The sequence below is a fragment of the Martes martes genome, assembly GCF_963455335.1.
Source record: "Martes martes genome assembly, chromosome: 3".
NCBI lineage: Eukaryota > Metazoa > Chordata > Mammalia > Carnivora > Mustelidae > Martes > Martes martes.
Window position 1 is genome coordinate 150,201,754 of NC_137890.1, and position 26,113 is coordinate 150,227,866.

General features: G+C 59.3%; 2 protein-coding genes across 3 annotated transcripts; one reads left to right on the forward strand and one right to left on the reverse strand.

Annotated features, from left to right (window-relative positions):
• The first annotated feature begins 336 nt into the window (after window positions 1-336).
• On the forward strand, window positions 337-8,572 carry MAB21L4 (mab-21 like 4). Of its 2 annotated transcripts, none has more exons than XM_080799587.1 (5): window positions 337-1,113; window positions 3,810-4,035; window positions 5,605-5,758; window positions 6,773-7,129; window positions 7,988-8,572. In XM_080799587.1, the coding sequence occupies exons 1-5, from the start codon at window positions 630-632 to the stop codon at window positions 8,078-8,080; spliced, it is 1,314 nt and encodes a 437-aa protein (XP_080655713.1). In that variant the 5' UTR covers window positions 337-629; the 3' UTR covers window positions 8,081-8,572. The 2 variants fall into 2 exon arrangements, with proteins under 2 accessions (XP_080655713.1, XP_080655714.1); XM_080799588.1 differs by having other exon boundaries at window positions 530-1,113; window positions 5,632-5,758; window positions 7,988-8,499.
• A 6,323-nt stretch (window positions 8,573-14,895) lies between these two features.
• On the reverse strand, window positions 14,896-24,700 carry AGXT (alanine--glyoxylate aminotransferase). The gene is made up of 11 exons (XM_080798148.1): window positions 24,310-24,700; window positions 24,020-24,212; window positions 22,764-22,828; window positions 22,057-22,157; window positions 20,548-20,618; window positions 19,167-19,251; window positions 18,533-18,628; window positions 17,838-17,907; window positions 16,424-16,519; window positions 15,695-15,823; window positions 14,896-15,251 (listed from the first exon to the last, which is right to left on the reverse strand). The coding sequence occupies exons 1-11, from the start codon at window positions 24,538-24,540 to the stop codon at window positions 15,144-15,146; spliced, it is 1,245 nt and encodes a 414-aa protein (XP_080654274.1). The 5' UTR covers window positions 24,541-24,700; the 3' UTR covers window positions 14,896-15,143.
• Window positions 24,701-26,113: the final 1,413 nt, after the last annotated feature.

Sequence of the window (26,113 nt, forward strand, 5' to 3'; positions counted from 1 at the left end):
CCCCCCATTGGAGGCTCCCCACTTCCGGCCAGGCCTAGGTGCCTCAGTGGATTGTGGAAGTTGTTGGGGGAGTGCAGACCCCCTAGCTTGCCATCCAGGCTCCTCAGAGGCAGCTGCAGCGGGCTCTCCCTCTGGGGGCCTGCGGAGGCTACCACCCGGCCTCACCTTTGTCATCTGAGCAAGGAGGCTGCCCTGTGTCCCTCCCCCAGGCTGGTGGGAGGCCTGTGTGTCATAGAGCTGCTGTGGCCACTGCACAGGGATGGGGGGCACCAGGAATGGCCCAGGGGAGGTGGCCAGGCCCTGGGAGGGGTGTGGCCTGACTGTGGTATTTCTCCAGGGCTCTCAGAACAGCTAAGAGGCAGTCAGTGTGACAGGAGGGAGGAGCCAGAGCTGAGTTGTGACCTGGCCCCTCCTCCTGCCCTAGGCTCCCAGTGACATTCCTAATTGTTGGGGACTGACTCACCCCCACTTCAAAGGCCGGGCCAGGCTCGGCTATTTAACCCAGTGGCAGCTCCGGAATTCTGCTCTGCGGGGAGCTGGGGCCCCACCCGCAGACCTGCTCCTCTCCGGGGTCTGCGCACGTCCTTGGGTCCTCAGTCCCTGGCTGCCCCTGTGCCCTGGCCCCAGCCATGGCCGTGCAGGTGTCCCTGTGGCACCACTACCTGCAGGCCATCCGCTCAAGGGGGGCGGCCCGGGCGCAGGACTACCAGCGAGCAGAGAACGTGTTGCTCGTGGTGCTGGAGCGCGTGCACGAGCTGGACCCCCGCTTCCTCGTGGACTACTCCCGGGACCTGGAGGCCTTCCAGTTCGCCCTGCGCTCCTCCGAGGACCCAGTGCGCATGGAGGTGCCCCTGTGGGTGGACGCCGAGGTCCTCCTGGTTGAAGAGGCAGGGGCCGCCGAGTCAGGGGATGGCCCCGCGTCCTGCCGCCTAGGTGTCCCCAGGGAAGGGGCCAACCTGGAGCAGTGGACAGCCAAGGACGTCTCCAGCATCTCCTCGGAGGGGAGTGGCACCTGCTGCAGCCACATTGTGCCCAGCAAGGTCCTGCGTGTCCTCAAGGACCTTCTGGTGGCGGCCATCGTGCACTGCAAACACCAGAGCCTCATCGCACCAGGTAGCCACCAAGCGACTGTGGGAACATGCATGATGGCAGTGCATGTGTGTGTGTGTGTGTGTGTACATGTGTGTGTGCCCGTGCATGCACAGACGGGGTCTCTTAGTGTGTGTGTTGGGGCACACATGTGATGGCAGTGTGTATGTGTGCTCATGTGCAGAATGCGTGCACAGACAGGGTCTCTCAGTGTGTGTGTCAGGGCACACGAGTCGGGGACATTGCTCTGAGGTCCTTTCTAGCTCCAGACACTTCTGAGAAGACAGGTCATGTGTTTCCATGTCACCTGATGACTTTGGTGGCCACAGGGGACAGGCTGTTACTAGTTAAACAGCTGGAAACGACGCTTGCCGGGGCACCGTCTTCCTGCCAACCTGTTAGATGAGGGTCCGGCCACAGGTCTGGGCGAGTGGTCCTATTACCAGCTCTGGTTCAGCCCGCTGTCTTTACAGATGTTCCTGAGTGCAATCCCTGGTCATGTCGCACTGGGAAGACTATGTGTGTGTATGTGTGTGTGTATGGGTTATGAACGCATGTCTGAGTGTGTGCACATGAGTGAGTGAATGTGTGTGCAGGATTGTGGACACATGTGTGAGTGTGTGCACATGTGCATGCAGAAGAGGGCACACATGAGAGTGTGTGTGGACGTGTGTGTACACATGCACAGTTTTGTTTCTGTGCATGGTCTGGTTGCTACTTGGTGTCCTGGGCCCTGAGCAGGCTCCGTGCTGGAGTCTGGCCTTAGTGTCTTGTCTGGGTGCCCACATGGTGTGACTTGGGGTGGTGAGCCCCTGGGGGGTGCAGGGCTTCTGGCTGGACCACAAATGGCGGGCTTCCCTCCAGTGGGTGCCACCTGGACTGTGAGAGTCCCGGAAAGAGGCAGGTGCAGAGATCCGGACAGCAGGGCCTCCTCCTGGGGACCAGAGCAAATATATTGGGTTGTACTGGCAGGGACTGGGGACCAAAACAGAATGTCCAGCCTCCCTTGGGAAGGACAGGCCCATGGTGGCGGCTGGTCCTTATGTCTGCCGTGATGCCAGAGTGAGATGGTCAGTCCATCTCGGGGAGAGTGACCCGCCCTGGGCTGCTCAGAGTGGCTCCTGGATGGACTTCAGCCCCAAGAGGGGACAACTTCCAGCTGTGGCCCCTCCCAGGCCTGCCTGGTGACCTGGGGCCTGTGGCCACCTTCTCGGGGCAGTCGGAGCCTGTCATTAGGCGTGACCAGCTTCCAGCCCCTTCCACATCTTCTCTGCTCATCTTCTGAACCTCTCAATTACCGCAGGGCCTTGTCTGTCTGCCTCTGTGACCTAACATAGCCACTCCCACCTGGCCTTAGCCCCTGCCGGCCCTGTGCCTGTCTGGGAGCAGACCCACCTGCTGGGGTATGCCCAGCCTGGGCCATTCGGGCGCACTCTGAGCTGCCTGTCTTCACTATCCCTGGGTCCCCACCATTCTCAGTTCCTGGCTGAGAGAGCAGAGGAGCCTGGGACCACACCCGCCTGAGTTGAGCACGCAGGGAAATTCCAGACATTGCTTCCTGACACTTACCTTAAAAGGGAAACACAGCAGCTCCCTCCAGGTGACAAGGTCTAGGCTGCTCCCACCCAGGGCAGAAACCGGTGAGACCAGCCTAGGGGCTAAGGCAGGGTGTGGCCGTGACCAGGCTGGGGCTACAGGTGTGGCTGCCTTCCAAGCCGCCTCCACCTCCGGAAGGTGCGACCAGCAGTAGATAAGGAAATAAAGCCACCACCCGCAGCTCAAACCCAGAATTGGGAGGGGCCAGGGATCACCCAACTCCTTTCTTCCTTTAAGTGACAGGGAAACTAAGGCTCATGGTGGGGATAGAGTGGCCCAGGTGGCAGAACCAGGACCTGCTCTGGGCTAGGTCCCCAGAAGTGGCCCAAGAACTACTGTATAGGAGACTGGGGGGAAGGGTCTGCCTAATGGGGGACCAGTCTCCTTCATACAGGAACCCCAGCGCTGTGAGGGGCTGTGGTAGGCTGTGTGCGGTGGGACAGTGTGGGAACGCAGCACCCACGCTCAGTCCCGTGGAGACCTTTCTCCTAGGCACATACTGGGGACTTCCTTTGGCACATGTCTCCCAGAAGGTTGCTGACCTCTAACCAGCGCCCTCGTTGGGCAGCGCCGGGGGAGGGAAGGGGCGACCGCTCTGAATCCAGTGTTTGCTGGTGTTGGTCAGGGATGGTGATGCGAGGGTTCCCCACACTGTTTAGCTCCCCTTCCTCTCTCTGTGGTATCAATATGTTTTGGCGGGGGGGGTGTGTGGAGGGACAACTGACGTGGAAGTCCAGAGGGCCCCAGGTCATACCAGAGTGCCCCTACTGTCCTTGGAATGTCCCCTCCTGGCTGGTCTGGGGGCTCTGGGTCAGGGGAGTGGGCGCTGGGCTGCGTCAGCCATGAGGGATGTGGGAGCATCTTTACTTCCATGTGCCGTCTGGGATGCGGTTCTGGGGACCCAGGGTGTGGAGTAGAACGATGGAGGGCAGGCTCATTCATTGTCAGCCCTCGGATCTGGACCCTCCTGGGAGCTGGGCATCAAGTATGTCCAACATCAGGCCTTTGGGGGCATGTGTGCTACTCCTGGGCCATACCAGGCCGTCTTGCACCTCCTCAGCCCCTTCCAAGAGGTGTGAAGGGCAGCTTGAGATGGGGACTCCGGGGCACGGCCGTCGTTGCAGGGTCTCTGAACGCAGACAGCCTGAGGGAGGAGGAGCTCCATCTGTCCCTGCTGGTGTCCAGTGGCTGGAGAACAGTGTGCTTCCACGTCGTGCCTGTGGTACGAAGAAGGCACAGGGTGCCCACCCTGGAGGGGGCCCAGCTGACGCATGGGTTCCCTGAAGGCAGCTTGAAGAGGATCGTCAGCCAAGAGGTGGCGCTGGTACCAGCTGGTGCCCAGCACTGGAGGTAGGACACGCTTCCTGGGGTCTGGGGGTCCTGGGGAGCTGGCAGGAAGGGGGCTGCCCCACCACTGTTCCCCTCACTCTGAGCCGGAATTTCTGCGGCGATGTCCCCCCGCCCTAGGAGCTGCAGGGAGGGGGGAGGGGGAGCAGTGCCCCCACCCCACGTGAGGAATGGGCAGGGCAGGCTGTGAGGAGAGACGGGGAGAAATTGGGAAACGCAGGAGGCCGCCTGGGAGGGGACTCTCGCGACCAGGCCTGACACCTTTGTTTCAGGTGGGAAAGCGGCAAAGAGGACAGAGGCTTATCTGGGTTATGCAGCGTCCTGGGGCGGCCAGGAGGGGTCCCCGCACAGTGAGGGTGACCAGAGGAATTTGCTAGCATCCTCCCAGATGGGATATGGTGTGTCCCCCACCCGTGGGGTTAGCTGCGTGTCCACTCCCCTGCCAGCCTTCTGTGGACCTCCAGTCTCCATCCCTCTGTGAGGTGCTGAGGCCCCTTCCTTAGGTGCACCTGCAGGAAAGGGAGGCCCTGAGTTGGTGTCTGTGAGATGGAAAGAGAGAGTCGGGGGTGGGGGGCACGCGGCAGAGGCTGAGCTGTCCTTGAGACCCCCAAGCCAAGGGCGGGGACTGAGCCCCCTCCAGCTCCGAAATTGCTTCCACAGCACCTTGCAGGCAGGGGTGCTGTGATTTGAGGGGGGTGACCTGCCCACCAGCTCCTATGCCGGGTGCTGCTTCTGGGAACAGGGCACCGAGTTGAAGTAAGGCGTGGGGGGGATGGTGGTGGATGTTGCTCTTACAGGTAATTCTTGGAAGTCGATGATGTTCATGGAGCTGGTTATGCCCTCCTGTGGCCTTCTGCCCCCAAAGAAAGGCTCCCCTGAGCGCCTCTGAGCCCCTCACCCTGAGCAGGGCATTGTCTGGGCTTGTATGAAGGAAGGGAGGGTGGGCTGGGCAGTCACGTGTGCAGGCGAGCAGGGAACGGTCCTTCCCCTGTCCCTCCATCCAGACTCTGGGTGTGCAGGCAGTTGGCCGTCCAGTACTGAGACTCCACAGAGGGGGGCCCTTGGGGAGACCTCAGGTTCCACCCCTTTGGCGGCTCAGCAAGTCCACAGTGAGTGCCATGGGGGTGCAGTGCCCCGAGGTCTTTCGAGGCCGCCCGGGAAAGGCCCCCACTCCCAATGGGGCATGGAGTGGACGTGCGAGCCCAAGAACCAGGACTGCCCGTCCACCCTGGGCAGGTCAGAGTGGCACCTTCCTGTCCACACAAAAGGGCCAAGATGGTCTGGAGGCTCCCTCCACCTCTCCGTGTTGTGGGGCCTACATGTCTCTCTGAGAACACTGGCCTTTCCCATTTGACTGCCCAACACGTGCAGGCCTGGGAACCATGGGGAGGGTGTGCTGGATGCAGCCACTGGCCCTGTCGTGGCCTGGACCGTGCGCGGGTCCTCTCACAGGGAAGCCACAGAAGCTGGGGGCTTTTCTTCCTGGGGCTAAGTGGTGGGCACAGGCTGCCCCGGACTCCCGGCTGGGGCCACAATGCTGTCTGTCTGTGGTGTGCATGTCCCGGCTCCCAGGGTCTCCACTGACTACTTGCTCACCAGACTGCTCGGTGCACTGGGCTCCTTCCCGGGCCACCGCCTGGACAGCCTCTCCATCCTGGACCGGGTCAACCATGAGAGCTGGCGTGATGGTGGCCAGAGCCCTGGCCTGACCTTCGGCCATCTGAAGGTGCATGGGCGGGGGGCAGGGGGCGGGGGCCTCTCGGGTGCAAGGGCCCCTTGTGGCTGTGAAGGTCACCAGCCAGGTATCCCCCCTCTGAGAGGAAGCAGCCCTGTCTGCAGCTCTCGGCTGCTCACTGGGCTGCTGGGACTTGGCTGGAGCTGTGTCCTCCCTGGCCTGTGTGGGGTCTGCCCATAGTAAGCCGTGTTGGGGGGGCGGTGCAAGGCTGGTCCTCTGGGGTGCTGGGGGTGTGGGCTGGCCTGTCATGGGAGCTCTCTCTGACCCATTCTCCATCCCTTGCGGGCCTCCATCCCACCCCTGAGGGGTTGCCATCTTCTGGGGGGGGGGGCCTTGGGGTCTAGGACACAGTGGCTCCTGAGCCCCACAGTGAGCGAGGGATGATGGGGGCTGGTGGGAGGAGGGGTAGTGAGGGCACAGAGAGGTAGCTGCAGTGGTGTGGCAGGAGAGGGGCCTCTGGCTGAGGGCCTCAGGGAGAGGGAGAGTAGAGGGTGCCTGGTGCAGTCAGGAAGCTCCATTCTTAGGGCTTTTTCACACACACACGCACACGTGCCCCGGGGTAGGGTTCTTCTGCTCAGGCTGCCTTGCACAGTAGGAGATCATGATCATCCGAGGGGAGTGGGGCAGGAGGCAAAGGGCCAGAGGAGCTGAGGGGGTCCTGGGATGGGAGCTGGGTGGGGGCGGGGTACCTCGCCCTCGGGGAGTTGGGGAGGGGCCAGAATGGAGATTGTAGGTGGGAAGGAGCTGAGCCCACCCTGGGACCTCCAGGGGAGGCGGGAGATGTGGGGGAGAGGTGCTGGTGGGACAGAGGGCTGCAGAGGCATGGAGTGTGGGGGAGGGGTGTTGATGGGACAGGGGGCTGCTGGGGGGAGGTAAGCTTGGCCAAGCGGGGGTGGGCTGCAGGGGCCAGATGTGAGGCTGGCGGGGAAGCTGGGTGGAGTGGGCTGCCCTGGGCTGGAGCAGGCCACATGCGCGGGTGGCCTCTGACCCCCAGTCCTGCCTCAGACTGTGCTGCTGTGGGCCGCAGTGCTCTTCCCCGAGCCGGAGGACTGGACCGAGCTGCAGGGAGCTGTGTACCGGCTGCTGGTGGTGCTGCTCTGCTGTCTGGCCACCAGGAACCTGCCGGACTTCCTCCACCCTGAGCGGAACCTGCTTGTGGACGCCGGCCTGGACCTCAACGCCCTGTACCAGAACGTGGAGCACTTCGCCAGCCAGCCAGAGCCGTCCCTGCGCATCCATGTGACTCACCTGGGCCGTAGCCCCCCACCGCGCCTCGGCAGTGGGGTCAAGGCGCTCCTGCAGCTGCCTGCCAGCAACCCGGCCTACTGGGCCACTGCCTACTTTGATGTCCTGCTGGACAAGGTGGGCGCGGCAGGCTGAGGGGGTCTTGGGCAGGCCCAGGGGGGACATGCAGGTGGGCACAGAGCTGGAAGGCCGGGCAGGTTGGCCATCTGGACGGCAAGAATGGGACATCTGGAGGCCAGACAGGCCATGAGGGCCCCTGCCGACTAGTGCCCCTGGAGGCCAGGTCTGAGCCAGCCTCCATTACCCACCAGAACTGCCCCCAAAGGCACACATGACAAGAGCTCGAGCCCCACCTGCCTACACTGGGATTCTGTTCCTCGTGAATGGGTGTGTCTGTCCCCGGGCCTCACAGGGACAGTTTCCTGCTGCCTCCCTGCACTCAGGAGTCCCATGCTGTGTCCCTAGGAGTCTACCCAGGAGTCTACCTGCTATGGCCTGTTCAGGGCTTACTTGGCCGCTCTCCCAACTGCCCCTCTTTGAGCCCCCAAGGTGCCGTCAGCTCTGCTAAGCCCTCCCTTCCCCTGCTCCCACCGAGCTCATTCCTGCTCCTTTCCCCCAGGCCGACCCCCACCCTCACCTGAAGAGCCAACACTGTCTCCTTCCAGGACCCATGGGGGCTGGAGGGATGAAAGCAAGAGGGAGTTGCCTCCTCAGCCCTCCCCAAGCACCTGGTGGGGCCTCCTGTGTGTCAGGCCCACCTGGGGAGGATACCTATGTGTGAAGAAGGGTGCCTGGAGGAGAGGGCCCTGGGTGGGGGAGGACAGTGAAGGTTGGGGAGGACCATGCAAGAGAGACCCAGAGGCAGGAAGTGTTGGTGGTCAAGGAGCACATGTTGTCCCACACTGTGTCTAGGCCCCTGTGATGGGGCCCCCAGACAGCTCCGTGACCCTGCTGTGCCCCCCCCCCCATCTGCAGTTCCAGGTCTTCAATATCCAGGATAAGGACCGGATCTCGGCCATGCAGAGCATCTTCCGGAAGACCAGGACTCTGGACAGCGAGGAGTGCTGAGCAATCCCCTGATCAGTCTTTACTGCCCATGGCCTGGCCCCACGGCCCCACGGAGGATCCCAGGCCATTTGTAGAGGAGAATGGGCTTCACCTGGAGGCAGGTGGTGGGTGGTAGAGATGTCCACAGGGACCACCTGTCCAGGGATGGCCTGGCGGGAGTCTGAGCATGCTGGGCAGCAGGCCCCCGGGAGCAGCAGCCTGACCCCCCAGGGCCCGGGATGAAGGCACTTTGTGCTTCACCAGATGGGTATTGATCCATTCTGTGTGATGTTATCAGACTCTCAGAACCGGGTGTCTGCATGAGACCTGGAGCTCAACAACTTGTGCCCACCTATGTCACATGCTGCTTTGTGGCCACGAAATACTGTATATCTGACCTTGAATAAAGGAACGCACTGGATACAGTGGGGATGGCACCTACCACTTTCTGTACATCTGCACGGAGAATATTTCCCCAGGAGACATAGAAGTAAAAGAAGCTAGTGGGCAGACAGTTTCCAACTTTGTCCATTTCCTATAAACAATCACCATCTTCCCCAAATGTCCCCACCTTCTAGTTCATCGAGGGAACTGAAGCCGACAGGGGACACCTGCAGGTCCCGCTGCCCACCTGTGCCAGTCCCATCATGGGGGGGGTCCCCCTTTCCTGTGTACGGTGGCATCTCTGGGCATCTGACACCACCCCCTCCATCTGTCCTCAGTGCTCCATTTCCCCACGCCGCATTCTCTCATCAGCCCATAACAGCCAGTCTGCAGCCCCTTCCCCACTGAGCTCTCACGTGAGAGCCTATGTTTTCTACTTTCCACCCTCTTTGCCTCTCAGTGACATTCATTCCTCAGCTGCTGAACTGTCTCCTGGAAAGGGGCCTGCAATTCCATGGCAAGTGCATGGTGCAGCATCTTTTCCGGCTTCCTCCAAAGCTTCCAATGGCCGTGGGCTGGAATAGCTACACATGTAGGACAGGAAATACCAGGTCCTTTGAAGGCCATGGGATTCAGGGCCTGAGCTGACATTCATACAGGGGGACACAAAATGCCATTAGAGAGGGGGCTTGCAGAGCACAGAACCTTGGTCCAATCTGATTCGCAGTGGGTACAAAGGCCCACCCTATGATCATTTCCTCAGTATCTGAGTATGTATCAGGATGTCTGTTAGTGGTAGGAAAGGCCAAGGCAGAGACTTCAAAAGCACTTCTATTCTCATGGCCAAAATAGTCTAGCAAAACATCCTGTATCCCAGGGGCAAAAATGACTTAGAATCATCCTGAAAGACCCTATTTTATGAGTACAACCTTAGCAAAAATCAGATGAATCAAAAATGAGATACTTAGATATAATCCAGCAAAATACGTAAAATATCTATTACGTAAAAAACTCTGATGAACAAAATCAAAGAAGAGGTAAACAAATGGATATTCCATGTTCATGGATAGGAAGACTCAACACTGTCAAGATGTCAGTTCTCCCCAACTTGCCCTATACATTCCACGCAATCCCAATCCTGGCTAGCTCTTTGTTGGCTGTTCACAAACTGATTCTAAAGGTATAGAGAGAGACCAAAGACTCTCTCAGAATAGCCAACACAATACTGAAGAAGGAAAACGGAGTTGGAGGACTGATGGTACCGTTTTCAAGACTTCCTGAAAGACTTCCTTTCAAGGCTACAGGCATCACGACAGTGTCATATTGGCAAAAACAACAGACAGATGGGTCAGTGGAATGGAATATAGAGCCCAGACATAGACCCATACAAATATAACGAACTGATATTTGACAAAGGAATAATGGCAATATAATGCAGCAAAAGTAGTCCTTGTGACAACCGGACATGCACATGCAAAATGATGAACCTAGATACAGACCTTAGCCCTTTTTAAAGATTAATTGAAAGTGTATCAGAGACACAAATGTAAAGCAAAAACCTATAAAACTCCTGGAAGATAACATAGGAGAACCTCTAGATGACCTTGGGTATGGTGATGATGTTTTAGCTACAACACCAAAGGCACGATCCATGAGAGAAATAATCGGTTAGCCGAACTTCATTGAAATGAAAATCTCCTGCTCTGCAAAAGATGATGTCAAGAGAGTAAGACAAGCCACAGAGTGGTAGAAAATGTTTGCCAAACGCACGTCTGACAAATGATTATTATCCAGAATATGTATTTTTAAAAAATCTTAAAACACAGCAAGAAAGCAAACAACCTGATCGAAAAATGGGCCAAAGACCTGAGCACACACCTCGCCCAGGAAGACACACAGATGGTGAAGAAGTACATGAAACGAGTGCCCACGTCACATGTCATCAGGGACGTGCAAATGAAAACGACAATGGGAAACCTGTCCATGCCGATGAGAATGGCTGAAGTCTGGAACACTGCTGACGTCAAACGCCGGCAAGGATGCGGAACAGTAGGAACTCATGTCTGTTGCTCAGAGGAACGCAAAATGGCAGCAGCTTGGAAGAGAGTTTGATGGTTCCTCACAAAACTAAACACACTATTACCATGCGATCCAGCAATTGCATTCCTTTATATTTACCCAAAAGAGCTGAAAACTCATGTTTGCTCAAAACCTGCAATGAATGTTTACAGCAGCTATATTAACAAGTAATCTCCGAAACTTGGAAGCAGCTAAGATGTCCTTCAGTGGGTGAATGGATAAACGGACTGGTCCACCAGACACCGGGATATCGCTCAGTGCTAAAGAGAAATGTGCTGTCGACCCACGGAAAGACGTAGAGGAACTTAAACGCTTATGACCAAGTGAAGAAGCCAATCTGAGAAGGCGACATTCTGAATTCTGGGAAAGACAACATTACAGAGACAGTAAGAGGATCAGTGGTTCCAGGGGTGAGGAGAGAGGGAGGGAGGGACGAACAGGTGAAGAATGGAGGATTTTTAGGGCAGGGAAAATACTCGGTATGAAACCATGCAGATGGATACGTGTCGTTACACATGTGTCCAAACCTGCAGAGGGCACGACACCGAGAGTGAGTTGTAAAGTGAATGACGGATTTGGGGTGATGGTGACGTGTCCATGAGGTTTCCTCAGTTACAACACACGTACTGTCTGCTGAGGGACGTTGGTGATGGGGGGGCATTTATGGGATATCTCGATGCCTTCCTCTCAATATTGCTATATATCCAAAACTCCTCTAAAAATAGTCTTTAAAAAATAAAATACATTTGAAATGTGGCGAATGACACGTGGCCTGTAGCCAAGGTGCTCTGGTGGTGGTCTGGACTGCACGGAAGGGGTCAGCACAGGCTCCTGGTGGCAGAGCTGCAGAACATGTGCCCTCCAAGTCCTGTGCAGGAGGGAGTTAGAGACGGTTTGTGTTCACTTGGAAGAGGCAACAGTGTGAAAACCTGGTCGTGCCCCAGGCTGAGGTAGGCCCGCCTGCTCTGTGTCACGATGCAGGCCTCGTGGGCCTCCATTACCCAGACGAGTCCTGTAGAGTAACCTGCTGGCTTGCGACATCGATGACATCATACTGATAAGGCCTGGGGAGCACTGACTGGCAAGAGCTTCTGATGCCTTGTAGGACACTTTTACTCCAAAGGCTGGGAGACAAATGTTACCATCTCAGGGTTGTGTCACAGCTGAAGGCTGGAAAGGCTCAGTGGTCTGGGCATGCCAAGACATCGCTTCAGAGGAATAGCAGGGATTTTTAGGCCGTGCTCCCCTCCTGTGATGAGCGACGGCAGGGCCAGGCCGCCCTCACTGGCCTTTGTAGGTCGCATGCACACCGGGAATGTCTGTGCAGCGGGTGACTTGAGGCTGTTGGTTCTGAGTAGGGCCGGAGTGCGGATGTGCTCATGCTACGGCACAAGCATGGCTCTGAGGGTGCCCTTGGGGGAATGGGACAGCACATAGCGTCTCTGAAACCCCGACGTGCAAACCTGCAGCAGGGAACCGCTCATCGGAACGCAGTGGCTGTAGTGGGCCACGGTGGGGAAGGAGCCTCTGGCCACAGGACCTTTGGTGGCTACGGGACCTGAGCCACTCTTCACGAGCCAAGGGTTACAGAGAGGCTCGCCTGTGCAGTGAGACAGGATTATAATAATAATAAAAGGCATGAAGATTAGAAAAGGAGTGAGACTCATATTCACAGACAAATTGCTTGTCTACATAGAAAACCCCAAGGAATCCACAAAGAAACTGCTAGACTTTGTGAATTTGGCCAGGTTAGAAGACAGGTGAACAGAGAGAAAAGTTAATTGTCCTTGCATACATTAAGAATAAACTACTGGAAAGAAAAATTTTTTTTAAAGATTTTATTTATTTATTTGTTAGAGAGAGGGAGAGAAAGAGAGCACGAGCACAGGCAGGCAGAGTGGTAGGCAGAGGCAGAGGGAGAAGCAGGCTCCCTGCCCAGCAAGGAGCCCGATGCGGGACTCAATCCCAGGATGCTGGGACCATGACCTGAGCCGAAGGCAGCCGCTTAACCAACTGAGCCACCCAGGCGTCCCAAGGAAAGAAAATTTTTAAAATACCATTTGCGATAGGGTCAGAACTGTCCAACACCCAGGAATACATGTAACGCAGGGTATGTAAGTCCTGTGCACGAAAACATCGCTGAGTATAATTTAAAAGACCCAAATTAACGTTCATGAATAGGAATTTATATTTTGATGATGTCTGTTGTCCTTAACTTGATTCATAGATTTATTTCAATTCTTATCAAAATTCCGACAAGCTGTTCTGAAGGGAGAGACAAGATGATTCTAAATCTACGTGGAAATTCAAGGCATCTAGGATAAGAAAAGCAGTCTTTGAAAGGGAGAGCAGAATCGAAAGTCTGGCACGACTTGCTTTCAAGACTCCGTGAAGCTGCAGTGTGGGCGGCCGTCTGGGCCTGGATGGAGGCAGCGCCCCAGGGAGGAGAGGCCAGAGAGTGTCTGTGAGGATGATCAAAGGACGAGGGGCCACATCCGTCAGGTGGGCTCAGGAAAGCCTGTTTAAGAAACGTTGCCAAAACACGGGCTGTCGGGGTGGATAAAAGCAAACCTACCCCCTTTTCACCCCATGCACAAAATTAATATAAAATGTGCCCTGAACCTCAACACAAAAGCTGACACCATAAAGTTTCCAGAAGAAAACAGGAGAGATCTTTGGAAACTCTACATCATCAAAAGCGTCCTGACAGTTTACCAACAGCACAGACCCCGAGAGAAGACACGTAACCGGGAGCTCACGGAGGGAAAAGACCTATTCTTTGGAAGACATGATTAAGAAAATGACTAGGTAAGCCAGGGAGTAGGGGAAAATACGCATCACCTGCAGTGCCGGGACTTACGAAATCATGGTCATACATTTATAATGAAAAGATGAAAATCAAATGAAAGGAGCAAAATACTTGGGCCGACAAGTCAGAAAAGAAGCCCTACAGATGGCCAGTCCCTACCCGGAAAGAGGGTCCATGTCATGAGGCGTCAGAGGAATGCAAGTTAAAACCAGATCAGACACGATCTCACCCCCGCTAGAAAAGAAGACACACCAAGGTGTCGGCAGGGACTGAGCAGCTGGGGCTCGCGGGCACAGCCGGTGGGGATGGCAAGGGTCACAAGCCCCAGGGAGCGTCATGGCGTCTTCCAGCGCTAGAGACGGTCCTCCTGTGCGACCTCAGGACACCCCAGAGTGGTGCGCACATAGGTCCGTTAAAGCAGGTGACAAACAGATGCCAGGACCATGGAACAGCCCCAGAAAGGGAGACAAAGCGTGTCCCTGCGTCCCGCAGCAGCATGTGTGACTGTCAGCACCAACAGAAATCGCAGACACACAAGAGAACGTGCTGTGTGACTCCGTGGATATGACACGCAAACACCTGCAGGACTGGCCTAATCAGATGGGGGTGGGGCACGCTGCCTGGTGGGGGCACGGGGGACCTGCACTGGGTTCTCTTCCCCATGTCTGCTCAGGAAGAGCCAACCCGGACAGGGCTGCTGTCAGCATGAAGGTGGCCCACAGGGCCCCGTCCGGTTCTCTCTGGAAGAGCCGCCCTCCACCCAGTCTTCGACTTGGGGGTTTCAGACCCTCGGGCCCTCTCTGCTCCTGCACCCGTCTCTCTTGGTGGCCGTGAGCACACGGGGTGGGCCGCGTCTTTCGGCTCAAGGCTCTCCCCAGCGCACACAACTGTGCCCAGCCGGCACCTGTGTGAGTGACGGGGGCTGAGCCAGGCCAACCCAGGCCCTGCACAAAGACACGGGGCTCACTAGGCTGTGGGTGTCTGCCTCAACCTGGGAGAGGCCCTGCCTGGCCCCCCACCTGGGGATCTTAGGATGGGTGAGGACTTGGAGTATGGCTGTGGCTGTGACTGGGCCAAGGTGTATTCTGGGACTCCTAGAAAGGGGGAGGAAGGGAGCCGGGTACAGGCAGAAACCCCAAGTGAGGGGGCATTTAAGGCACAGAGGACCAGAGGGGGCCAAGCTGAGGGGGTGAGGGGCTGGGCCACGGGCCACCTCGGCTGTCCAGCTGAGGCCCCTAGACTTCTGGCACCTGCCAACCTACACGCATGTGTTGTGACCTTTAGCCCTCCTGGCTTCTGTCCTGGCCCTGTGCCTGGGGTGTGTTGGTGCCATAACATGTGTGACTCGAGTCACGAGTCAGCCTGGGAGGCATGTGTGCAGTTGTCCTTTGCAGATGTGAGATCTGGGGCCACAGTGTACAGTGACAGGTCCCCCATCTGTCTTCCAGCCCCAGGAGGCCCCAGGCAAGGCTCTGTCCCCCAGCAATCCCCGAGCCAAGGAGCCTTTGGAGGCCATGGTGACTCCCTGCCAGATATCTCTGCCACCCACCCTCCATGCAGTGAGGACGGTGCCCAGTGATTCTTTATTGAGTATTCTGGGTGGGCCAGGGACCTGGGGGCTGTGTATCTCATGGGAGGTACTGCGGGAGCTGAGCCCACATAGTCCCCTTCCGGGAGGTGCCACTTGGAGAGGAGAAGGACGTCTGGGGCTCCCGTGTGCCTCGCCTCTGCGGCCCGGCCATGTGGCGATGTCCGTGTGCTCCAGGTCCCCCAACCCCACCCCTCTGGGAGGATGGGCCACAGGCCTCCAGGTCACATCTTGCTCCGGGGGCAGTGCTTCAGGGCCTCCTGCAGGGCGTGGATTACACGGTCCACGTTCTCCCGGGTGGCGTTGCAGCCCAGCAGGCCGATGCGAAGCACCTGTTGGGGGGGCGGGACGTGCAGATGTCAGGCAGGCCCTGAACCAGGTCTTCCGGGGGGGACGCCCCTGTCCCGGTCACACAAGGAGCCCCTGGCCCTCTGGCCATGCAGAGCTCAGGAGGAGCGGCCAGGATGGTGGTCAGTTAATGAGCACTCAGGATCGCCTGCTTGGAGGGCACAGCCGGACCCAGGCCCGGGGCCTCCAGCCTGGTCGGTCCACCTGCAGCAGAGGAAGGCCATTCTGGGTGGGATTGGGGGTGCTGCACTCCACGACATCACTGAGCTGGGGTGAAAAGGGGCAGGAGCTGTCCCTCTGCCCGGATCCCCCCCTAGGGACCCCATGACTGCTGGCCTCAGCTGGGGCCTGGTGTGCACTGTGCTCCCTGTGGGGGGTGGGGAAGGCAGCTTCTGTGGCAGGTGGCAAGCAGCCGCTGTCCCCTTACCTTCCCCAGTGAGGGCCCAAGGCCGCCTGTGATCTCGATGTCAAAATGGTCCATGACATAGTTGACGATGTCTCTCCAGTTGTAGCCAGCGGGTGCAGCCACCGTGGTGACAGTGGGTAGCCGGATAGCCTGCAGGATATGCCTGACTCAGCCATCTTCCCCACGGCGTGTGGCCAGCACCAGTGGATCTGGCCGAGCCAGCCCTGGTCTCAGGGTCCGGAGGGGCCAGACAGAGATGGGGGTGGGCAGGGAGTGGGGGAGCAGGGGCCCGAGGACAGTGAGGTCACCACCTCCCCAGCAGCCCGAGCACGCTGGGTGTGTCTGTGTGTCTGTTCCCTCTGACAGATCACGCCCTCCCTGGGGCTAAGGAGCTTCAGTTTCCTAAGAAGCCTGGGCTGACTGGCTGGTGACCCTCCCCGCCTCCACCCCCACCTGGGGGACTGCCAGGGCTCTGGAGGCCGATGGGCATGTTCTGGCTCAGAGATCACCCACAACTACTTCAAGCGGGGAGGCTCTCAGGGAGAGCGGGGACGTCAAAGTGTCCTAAGATTCAGAGGTCAGGGAGCTGTGGCTGTGACAATGACCGCCCAGGTGACCACAGGACACTGTGTCCATTCAGCAGGGACTGGGCAGAAGCTCTCCCCTCCCCCCTATGCCCCCCTGCTCTCCGCCCTCCGCCCTCTGCCCCCCGCCCTCCGCCTTCTGCCCTCCGCCCTCCGCCCTCCTTACTGGATCCTTCACGAAGAGCTGCAGACCCAGTCCCTGCAGGCGCTCGTGTAGGTAGGCAGTGACCTCCCGGTGCTGCCGCCAGCTGCTCTCCAGGCCCTGGGAGGGCAGAGGGTACCCAGTGGGCAGGGCTGGGGAGGGCGGGGGGGGACATCTCCCTCGGTGGTGAGAGTGGGAGAAACTGGCTCTCATCCATGACTGGGGGGCGGGGGGCAGCTTCAGACCATAGAGGGGCTCCTGGGCCCCTCGCTTTGCCTGGACTCCCATCCCCATTGAGACTGAGTCCCCAGTCCGGCGCCCTGGTTCTTCCCCAGTGACCAGACCTGGAGCCACCTCAGGGCAGTGGACATAGTCTGGGTCTAGGGGACTTGGGAGGGGGGCCTGGCCAGTGGACGGACCTTGCAGCTCCTGGACAATGTGAGGTGGGAGCCCCTTGTTGTGGGTGTGGAAGTGGCCACGGGGCAGGAAGGGGCCTCAGAGCTCCCCACTGTATCCTGTCTTCCTGGCACATGGACCCCCACAATCCCTAGTCCATGGGCCTTGCCCTCTCTCAGCCCTACACCCCCGAGCCCTTGGCTAGCCTGGGTGTAGGGACGACCCAGCTTCCAGAACACCTCAGCTTCTCCCTGCCCAGCCCCAGGGTGCAGCTCTGTGAGCAGACCCAGAAGGGCAGACCTCGGCACGAGGCCGGCCGCAGCTCCAGTGCTCATTCCTGCCCCTGGGCTGGTGGTAGGCCGTGGCCCCTAGAAGATATTGGATGAGAAAGGCCTTTGTGCTGGGGGCAGTGTCTTCTGTCCTGTGTCCTGCAGAGCCAGTACGCCCGGGGCCACGAGAGTGTGGTCGTGGCACTGGACAAAGTCACCACCCACCCCTGGTCACACACGCCTGTCCCTGCTCAGCCTCTGCCCCACCCCGGGAGCTGGCAGTGGCTCTAGGACAGCGCCAAGCCTGCTGGGGTCAGTCCCTCTGACACTCAGGACCACCAGCCAACTCCAGTCCCTCAAAGCCCCTCACGCTTGGCTGGGCCCTCATGGAGCACCTCACTAAGCAGCCCTGGGGTCAAACGATGGTCCACACCTGCCCCGTCACCGCGTCTGATCCCAGGGTTCTGTCCTCCTCGGCCCCCTCTGCTCGCAGCCAGCCCTCCCGTCCCTCTCCCAGTGCTCCTTCGTGGAGGCTGACCTGTCCAGCTCAGAGCCACTGTCCTGCGATGCTCTTCTCTCTGCTTCACCATACACTCAACCCTTGCTTCTCTGCAGGAAGCCCTCCCATCTGTTTCCGCAGAAGGGCTTGGGGGTCCAGAGAAGGGGCCTCCCTGGGGCAGCCGGCCTCATCACAGGGGCTCCTGGGAGCTGCTGCCCCAAGGTCTCGCCCCTGCCCCTGCTCCACACTGCTCTCTGCCCCGTGCCCCCCTCACCCGTTCCGCGATGAGGGCCAGGCTCTCTCTCAGGCTGAACAGGCTGATGACTGGGGTGGTGTGATGGTATCTGGAAGACAGGACGGGGCTTGGTCCAGCGTCACTGGGCAGGGGGCAAGTCAGGCTCTCTGACGATGGGCCCAGCCCGCTTCCCAGGGGGCTGCTGCCCAGTTTTGGGCATGACAGACTCCGAGCTAGAGAAACAGCTGGGTCTGGGAGAGCAAGGCTCAGAACAAGGACACTGGCCAGATCGCCTAGGACGGGCTCCCCCCGCACCTGGCCTTTTTTAGCCCCAGTGGCCCCAGAGTAGGGCACAGTTCCTGGCACCCCTCAGCCCCATGTGTGTCATAAGGGATCTTGGGTTGTAGCCAAAGCCTCTTCACAAGGAGCCCCCAGCTCAGCTCCTCTTTTTGAGAGGTGGGTAAACTGAGACCCAGGAATGGGAAGATGTGGCTGGGCCAGGTCCAAAGGGCCCAGAGGTGCACAGGGACTCTGAGAGGAGAGGGCCCGGTGGAAGGGTGATGGGGGGTCGTGCTGCTGGACCTGAGCTCCCAGGCCCGGGGGCATCGCTGGCCTGACCCTGGTGAATTCTGGGGCTCCAGCTGGGGTCTGGGCTTAGAGGCCGGTGTGAACAACTGGCGAGAGACTGGGGTGGTGAAAGGCCACCAGATGTGCGCCCCCCCCGTGGTCCTCACATCCTCGGTTGGTCGTCACAGCCCCAGATGTTGGCAAGCCACTTCATGTCCAGGTAGAAGGAGACGGGCTTCGTCTTCCGACTGTAGATCTTATTTCTGGGAAGGAAGGACCAGCTTGAGTGTGTGCCTGTCCGGATGGAGCGCCAGGAGCAGTCCCGTCAGGCTCTCCTATTTCACAGAAGTGAACCAGAGGCGCAGGGCCCCCAGGACCCCTGAGGTTGTGCTCTGGCCCAGGGGGGCTCTGTGCCTCCCCAGACCCTGTGCCTTCCTGGGCCAGGCACAGCTGGGGACTTCGGCTCTCGGGCCCCCTGGAAGCCCCCAGTCCTTGGCTTTGAAACTGGGGAGCTTCTAGAACACCAGGCCCTGCATCCTCACACACCGTGATGAGAACTTCTGAGGCTACTAGGCTCATACCTGTGACCCTCACTGTGCCCCGGCTACCCCCTGCCCTGTGAGCTCAAAGCTTCATTGCACCTGTCCAGGGCGTGCACCTGTCCCAGCTGGGTGGTGAGCAGCAGTGTGTCTGAGCATGGCCCAAGGAACCCCTCCCTCCCTTGTTCTGACCTTCTCTCCTCAGGGGCCGACAGCCTCATTGCCCATCCAGCCCCAGGTAGGAGGTCCCAGGATCACTCACTTGGCCTTGTCACTGAAGGAGAGGAGCGAAGTCCCTGGAGGCGAGTTCAGGACCTTCTGGGAGCCTGAGTACAGGACGTCAATGCCTGTGGAGAGGAGGGGCGCGTGCTCCTGGGGGGCCGAGCTCCACCCAGGGCGGGCTCATTGCAGGTGCCGTCTGAAGCAAGGTGGACGGTCTTGTCGGACTCAGCCCTTGACCTCTGCGACCCGACGCTGTGTCCAGGGAGATGGAGTTAAATTTTAGGCCACCTGTTTGCGGTGGACTGGGTAGAGGAGAAGCCCACGCAGGTGGCGTCAGGGGTGAGTGGGCATGTGGGGGTGGCTGAGGGGATGGGGAAACAGGTTTACTTGCTCCATCTCAAAGTAAGAGCCTGCTGACTTCTGCGAAAACCGAATTTTATGTGAGAGGCTGTGAGTCTGAGCATCACGCGGCCTGGCAGGGACAACTGTGGACTGATGTGGGCTACCGGCTCACACGGACAGCAGCACAGTCCACGGTTTACTCCTGAAAGTGCAAACCTGGAAAGAACCCAAAGTTCTGCCACCTGGAGAGGGGGAGCTGTGGTATGTTCAGGGAGTCAGAGGACACTGGCGGACAGACACACCAAACGACATGACTAAAGCTCGCTGGCCTGAAACTGAGGTCTGCAGCCTCCGCTGAGGACGGGCTGGAGGGTTAGGGCAGAAGTGTGAAGCGTGTCCTGGGTTCACCCTGGCTTCTCCGGGGACCTGGGCTGGAGTCTCCTCTCTCCCACGGTGGGCCGGCCAGCCTGGGGGGCACAGTGTGGGCATCCCGGACAGCCCTGCCACCTGCACTGTGTCCCCAGGGCCCCCTCCCTGAGCCCCTCCTTGCAGAGCAGCGATCTGAGGGTCCGCCCAGAAATCTCGCCCTAGCCTGCCCGGAGCTCCCTGATGGAGATGGTTCTGGGGGAAGTGTGGCCGACCAAGCTGGGTGGGTGGCTGAGGATAGGCACCACCTGTGTAGATCAGGACTTTCCTCTGAGGGAAATGCTGGGCCTCGAAGTCTTCCCTGCAAACAGTGCTGGCTGCACATGATGGGCTGGTGGGGTGCCAGTTTCCCCGATGGGGAAACTGAGGCCCAGCCTGACTGACAGGGGCCCTGGCACTTCTCCCAGGCACACCTGAGGGGCTCTGAGTACCTCTCCAAATTCTGGAGGGGCTTCTCCCTACCACTTGTTCCCCACATTGGGGACTGACAGCCCAGCGGAAACACTGGGGTGTTGATTAGCTGGCGGAGGGGGAGGAGATGAAGTTTCCCTGGGGCGCTAACCCACAGCGTGGGCTGACGGCAAGCTTGCGGGCACAGAGGGGCCTGCAGGCTCCGGGTCCCCCAGCAGCAGCGGTACAGGTGCGTGGCTTACCTTGCTGGTCCATGTAGATGGGGGCCCCGCCCAGGGATGCCACTGAGTCGACCAGGAGCAGGCAGTTGTACCTGGACGTGCAAGGCAGCAGAGTGAAGCCTGGGACATTTAGGACTCTCTGGGGTTTTGGAAGGGGCCTCGAGAACCCCCAGAAGGCCAGCAGGGAAGCTCAGGAGCCTTTGGCCTCCTCCAGGGTACACCCTCCTGGACGGCCAGACCCCCTGGACCAGCACTGTGTGGGAACCAGGGTGAGCAGAGGGGCAGAGCAGGTGTCCGTGAGGGGCCCTGGGGAGTGTGGTGGGCCTGGCTGGCCTGCACACAGGGCTCCCCCCACAGGTGTGTTTGAGGGACGCCCCACCGGACTGTGTTCCTGTCGGCCCCTCTGAGGGAGGCCTGGGGACCAGAGCACACGAGGCTGGGCTTTCCTTCTGCCAGGGAAGGACACCCAGGGAGGACAGGGTTCAGAAACAGCCTGAGCTAAAAGCTTTGACTCTCCTCCATTTCCATGTTTTCTCAGGAATTAAAAAAAAAAAAAAAAAAAAAAGGGCACAAGGCCACCTGGCCAGCTCAGTTGGCGGAGCGTGCAACTCTTGATCTCAGGGTCATGAGTTTGAGCCCCACGTTGGGCATAGGGATCACTTAAATAAAAATTTTCTTTTTAAAGATTTTATTTTTTTGACAGAGAGAGATCACAAGTAAGCAGAGAAAGAGAGAGAGAGAGAGGGAAGCAGGCTCTCTGCTCAGCAGGGAGCCAGATGCGGGACTCGATCCCAGAACCCTGAGATCATGACCCGAGCCGAAGGCAGTGGTTTAACCCACTGAGCCACCCAGGTGCCCTTACTTAAATAAAATTTTTAAGGCGTAGAACATATCCCACGCTGGGCACAGAGGGGACAGGTGGATGTCCCGGGGGGTCATAGCCCAAGCTTGGTTTACTAGACAAGACCCCAGGATACAGGCTGTCCTGGCTGGGGTGGTGCCAGGTAGCTCCCTCTCCCCCAGGATGCATAGCAGCCCTGCCGGGGCAATCCTGTCTGGCTGGGTAGAGCTTCTCTCCTTGCACCCTGTGGTCAACTGTCCGGGACGGGCCTGCCGGTCCCACCTGACGACACCCTAGGTCCTGCCCATCCTGAGCAGGGGTGGGGAGGCTGCAGGAGGGTAGTGGAGGTAGGAGGCCGCTCTGGGGCCCTCGGATCTCAGGACAAGGTCGGGGCAGGCCCAGCAGCTCCTGGGACCTGGGGAGCAGAGGCAGCCTCAAGCCCTTCCCAGCCACGGGGACTGGCTGGCAGAGGGCACACCTGGCCTGGAGCACCTGGGTCCTCCTCTCTGGTGGGCAGAGGACCCCCGAGGGGCATTATGCCCTGTGACAGAGGCTGGAGAGGGTGTAGAAGATCAGAAAGGGATCTGGGTCTTGCCTGCTGCCTCTTAGACTGGAGGGACCTGCCAGCCCTCCCAGCCCCCAGAGGACTATGGGCTTGGCTCTGCCCCCAGCGCTGTGGACGGGCTCACCTGTGGCAGAGCTCCCCATAACCGTTGAGGGGCTGCAGCACGCCGCTGGATGACTCCCCCTGGGTCAGGAACAGCAGCACTGGCTTGTGCTGGGCCAGGCCCTGCGAGGGACAGGCGTGACTGTCGTGGGCAGAGCCAGTAGGCTCGGACTCCCTCTGGGCCCAGAAAGACTTTTGCTAGGGACAGCAGGTCAGAATCCACCCCCCACACTCTCCTTTCCTCCCTGTGGACGGTAGAGATCTGGGCATCGGCAGCAAGCCTCGTCCCCTATCTGTGTCCCTCCCTGTGCTGAGCCAGAGTCTGGGCTCTGGGAAGTGGGCTTGTCCAGGAAGACAAGGACTTTCTTCCAGAGACCAAGGAAGAATGGCACCAGCCTCCCACCTCGTCCTGTTGGGGCTGCTGGGAGGTCTGCTGAGTCCCCAGGGTCTTGGCTGGTTGGATTGGACCTTTCCTGAAGGGGCGTCCTGAGCATCAGGGCATGTCTTGCCCCCCATATCCTGCCTTCAGCCCACAGGACCAGGATCCTGACTCAGTTTCCCTGCCAGGCAGAACCATCCCTATCCCTTTCCACCGGCTCCCACGTACTGGAGTGTTCCTCCTGTCCTGGTCCCCCGGTGCTGGGAAGAGCTGAGGGTCTGCCACCAGCCCCGGTGTCCTAGCCCTGAGCCCCCTCTGTGGGCCAGCCCCTCTCCTCCCTGGGGCCCTACCTCTTCTAGCTCCTGCAGCGTGTAGTGACCTCCAGGGTCCTTGATCATTGGGTGCACTCGGGCTCCTGGTGGTAAGGGCAGAGTGAGTGGTGAGTGCCCGGCCCCCCAGTATTGGAGACAGGGTCTGTGCTGAGCCAGTAGGCACTGTGAGTGCAGGAACCCACCCACCCCAGCCCAAAGAAGAAGCCGGAGGGAAGGGGAAGGTGGGTGTGAGCGTGTGGGACCAGTTGCACTGCCCCTTCCTGGGGTGATCCTCCCCGAGCCCAGCCAGGCTCCTCACCCAGGAAGCAAGCAGGCATTTGCACAGGCCCAGGGGCCCCGTGCCTTCCCAGCAACATTTGGGGACCAAATGGAGGAGGAATGGTTGAGTGGGGTCTCTGGGAAGGCAGGCCCCTGCTCCCTCTCTCAGACCCCTGTAACCCCCCACAGTGCCCCCCTGCATAGCCAACCCCCAGAGAGCCATAGGTGGGCAGGAGGAGGTCCCAGGACCCCCAACCCCATGGGGGATCCCAAGGCCAGGGTGCGGGCTGTGGGCAGAGCCTCTGGAGCGTGGTGCTGAGCCCACCAGGGCTGGCCTCTGTCCCTTGACGCCTCCCTCTGAAAGCCAGTGTGTGCACTCAGGGGATCAGGTGAGAGGTGGGGATCCCTTGGGCTATTGGGGGTTGTCCATTAACGAGGACCAAGTGCGGCCATGTGTGGAGCTGACCATGCAGGAGCTGCGAGATGGTTCCAAACACAGAGGTCAATCATTAAACCCACGGCACATTCCTGCTTTTGACTCTTGTCTCTCCAGAATATTGTACTCGGGAAATGAAAGCCTTGTCCGTGCTTCTCCAGAAAGAGGGTTGTTTCTGAGATATTGGGAGGGGGTTTCAGCCTCTGGCACCTTGTCCTGTCACAGGGTGGAGGTGATGCCTGGGAGCCCAGGAGAGCTGCGGGGGCTCTCAGGTTTGTGCTGAAATCTGCAGCTTCCCCCAGCGCCGTCTCCCCGTGGGCTCCGGAAACCGCTGTCCTCAAGCTCTGGGAGCCTGGGAGGTGGGGGTCTCTCAAGCACCCCGATGCCCGCTAGGAGAAGGCAGCCACTGGCCTGGCAGGGAGGTGGAGGCATGAGGGGGATGGGCACGCCTGGGGAGGGGCCACGATGGCTCCGTGGGGTGGGTGGGCTGGGTCTGCCAGCTTCACCTGGGAGGCAGGCAGGAGGCTGTGGGGAAGGGGGAGGCAAGGGCCCACACCACACCCTGTGCCCCACATGTTACCGATGCGCTCCCCAATGTCCGCAGCCCGCTGCCCCCAGATGCCGTTGGCCCCGACCAGGAAGGAGTCCCCCGGCTCCAGGAGGTTGAAGAGGGCGGCCTCCAGGGCACAGTGCCCTGAGCCGCTGATGGCCAGCGTGAGGGGGTTCTTGGTCTGGAACACGTACTGGATGCCCTCTTTGATCTCATCCATTATCTGGGGACAGAGGGCACACGGGTCAGGCCCTGCTCCCCTCCCTCGCCCAGCTGAGGAGGAGGCTTGGGGACTGGCCACTGCCCCCTGCTCGGCCTACCTGGAACATCTCCTTGTGCATGTGTCCGATCATCTGCAGCCCCCCAGCCGCCAGCACGCGCGGGGCCAAGTTCGAAGGGCCGGGCCCCAGTAGAAGCCGGTTGGGGATGGACAGGGGCTTGAGCAGAGCCTTCGGGGGGGGCACCAGCAGCTGGTGGGAGGCCATGGTGCGCACCCGGCCCGCTGCCTGGGGCCCCAGTGCCGCAGTGGCCCTGGCCAGTGCTCGGAACATGTCCCAGGGCGCCTCGCGCTGGTGTCTAGAGGCGAGGCCAGTCGATGGGCTCCCACTAGAACCTCAGACTCTCGTTGTTTGCCGTCGTGACCTGACCCCCTATCGACGTGTTTCCCGCATGTCAGGGCCTGACAGCCGGGGTGTTGAACCCTTGCTAGGGAGGAGGAGCCTCCAGAGTCCAGTCAATGAGAAACAGAGCTTGGCGAATTGCCCTCTGCCCTCCCCGCGCCCTCCCCCAGCTCCTCTCAGCTGTCAGGTGCCCAGCCCCAGCCAAATGCATCCTGCTGGGCTCAGGGGACCCCAAAGGTTTTCTTAAAGGACCAGTGAGCAGCTATTTCTGGCTTGGCAGAGCTCCTCAGTCCTGCTGTGGTAGTGCAAAACTGATGACAATGGGATTGCTGAGTTCCAATAAAACTTTATTTATAAGGCCAAATGGTGGGCCCAGTTTGGCCCAGAGGCCATAGTTTGCTGAGCTAAGGGAAAGGCTCAGTTTAGAACATACGTATGCACTGTGCGTATAGATGCACACGAGCGCACATGCACAAGTGCGCGTGCACGCACGCATACACACACACACACACACACACACACACACACACACACACTGAGGACATGTTTCTTCCTCATCCTTCTAGAAATAAGTATTCCCTGTGCCTCTTCTTTCCCAAGAGCCCTGAGTTTTGGTGTTTAGTCCCGTAACCAAGGGCTCGCTTGCTTATGGAGCCGTCTTAGCTTTGCCAAGCTGACGGGTGGGTAGAATTAATGCAGGTCACGAAGTAGGAAAAGGGGCCAGACCCAGCCAAGCCAGGGACACGGGCACAGAGAAGCTGTTCATGTCCCGGAAAGGAGGAGAAGCCCGTGTCGCCAGCAGCTAGGAGAAGGAGGCGCCCAACTGGCTGTTTCCTGCGCAGCACCTGCTTACATTCTTGGGGGCCCTGGCTGGAGCAGGGATGGGGCTTCCTGCGTTTAGGGCCCCAACCCCGTGGCCTTAGTAACCAGGGGAGCATCAGGGCTTCCTGCAGCATTCTTCACGGTCACCAAGGAGGCAGCATCTTCCCCCTGGGCCTGGCATGGGACCTTCCCACATGACAGCTCGATCCCCAGTTCAGCAAAATCCCTTCGTTCAGCTCTTGTTGCTGGGTCTGGGTTTGTCTGGCAGCTCAGGGGTGCAGGGACCCGAAGAGCCTTAGCCGGGCTGGACAGTCATGGTCTGGGCCCCTGGGGACCTCCACAGCCTTGCGGAAGTGGTGGTGCTCTGTCCATCTGATGGCTGAAGAAACAGGCAGAGGGAATAGGCCCCACAGGCTAGGCAGAGGGCAGCCCAGCTTAGCCCCAGGGCCCAGCCCCGGCCCCAGGGAAGATACATGCAGTTCTAGCTGGCCAAGGGCATGCATGCCATGACCATTAGCTTCAACTGCCCCAGCATAAGAAGGCTTAGTGGGAGCTCCCTCCTTCCTCCTCCCCTCCTCTTCCTCTTCTCCCCCTTATTTCCTTCTTTCTTTCTTTCCTTCCTTCCTTTCCTCCTTTCCTTCCTTCCCTCCCTCCTCCTTCCCTTCCTCTCTCCCTCCTTTCC

Coding starts and splice junctions, on each gene's coding strand:
- AGXT (XM_080798148.1), bottom strand. CDS start 24,540: ATGTTCCGAGCACTGGCCAGGGCCACTGCGGCACTGGGGCCCCAGGCA. Junction 22,158..22,763: donor CGCTGCAGGAGCTAGAAGAG/GTAGGGCCCCAG, acceptor TGTCCCTCGCAG/GGCCTGGCCCAGCACAAGCC. Junction 18,629..19,166: donor TCCTTCAGTGACAAGGCCAA/GTGAGTGATCCT, acceptor CTTCCTTCCCAG/AAATAAGATCTACAGTCGGA.
- MAB21L4 (XM_080799587.1), top strand. CDS start 630: ATGGCCGTGCAGGTGTCCCTGTGGCACCACTACCTGCAGGCCATCCGC. Junction 1,114..3,809: donor CCAGAGCCTCATCGCACCAG/GTAGCCACCAAG, acceptor CCGTCGTTGCAG/GGTCTCTGAACGCAGACAGC. Junction 5,759..6,772: donor TGACCTTCGGCCATCTGAAG/GTGCATGGGCGG, acceptor GTCCTGCCTCAG/ACTGTGCTGCTGTGGGCCGC.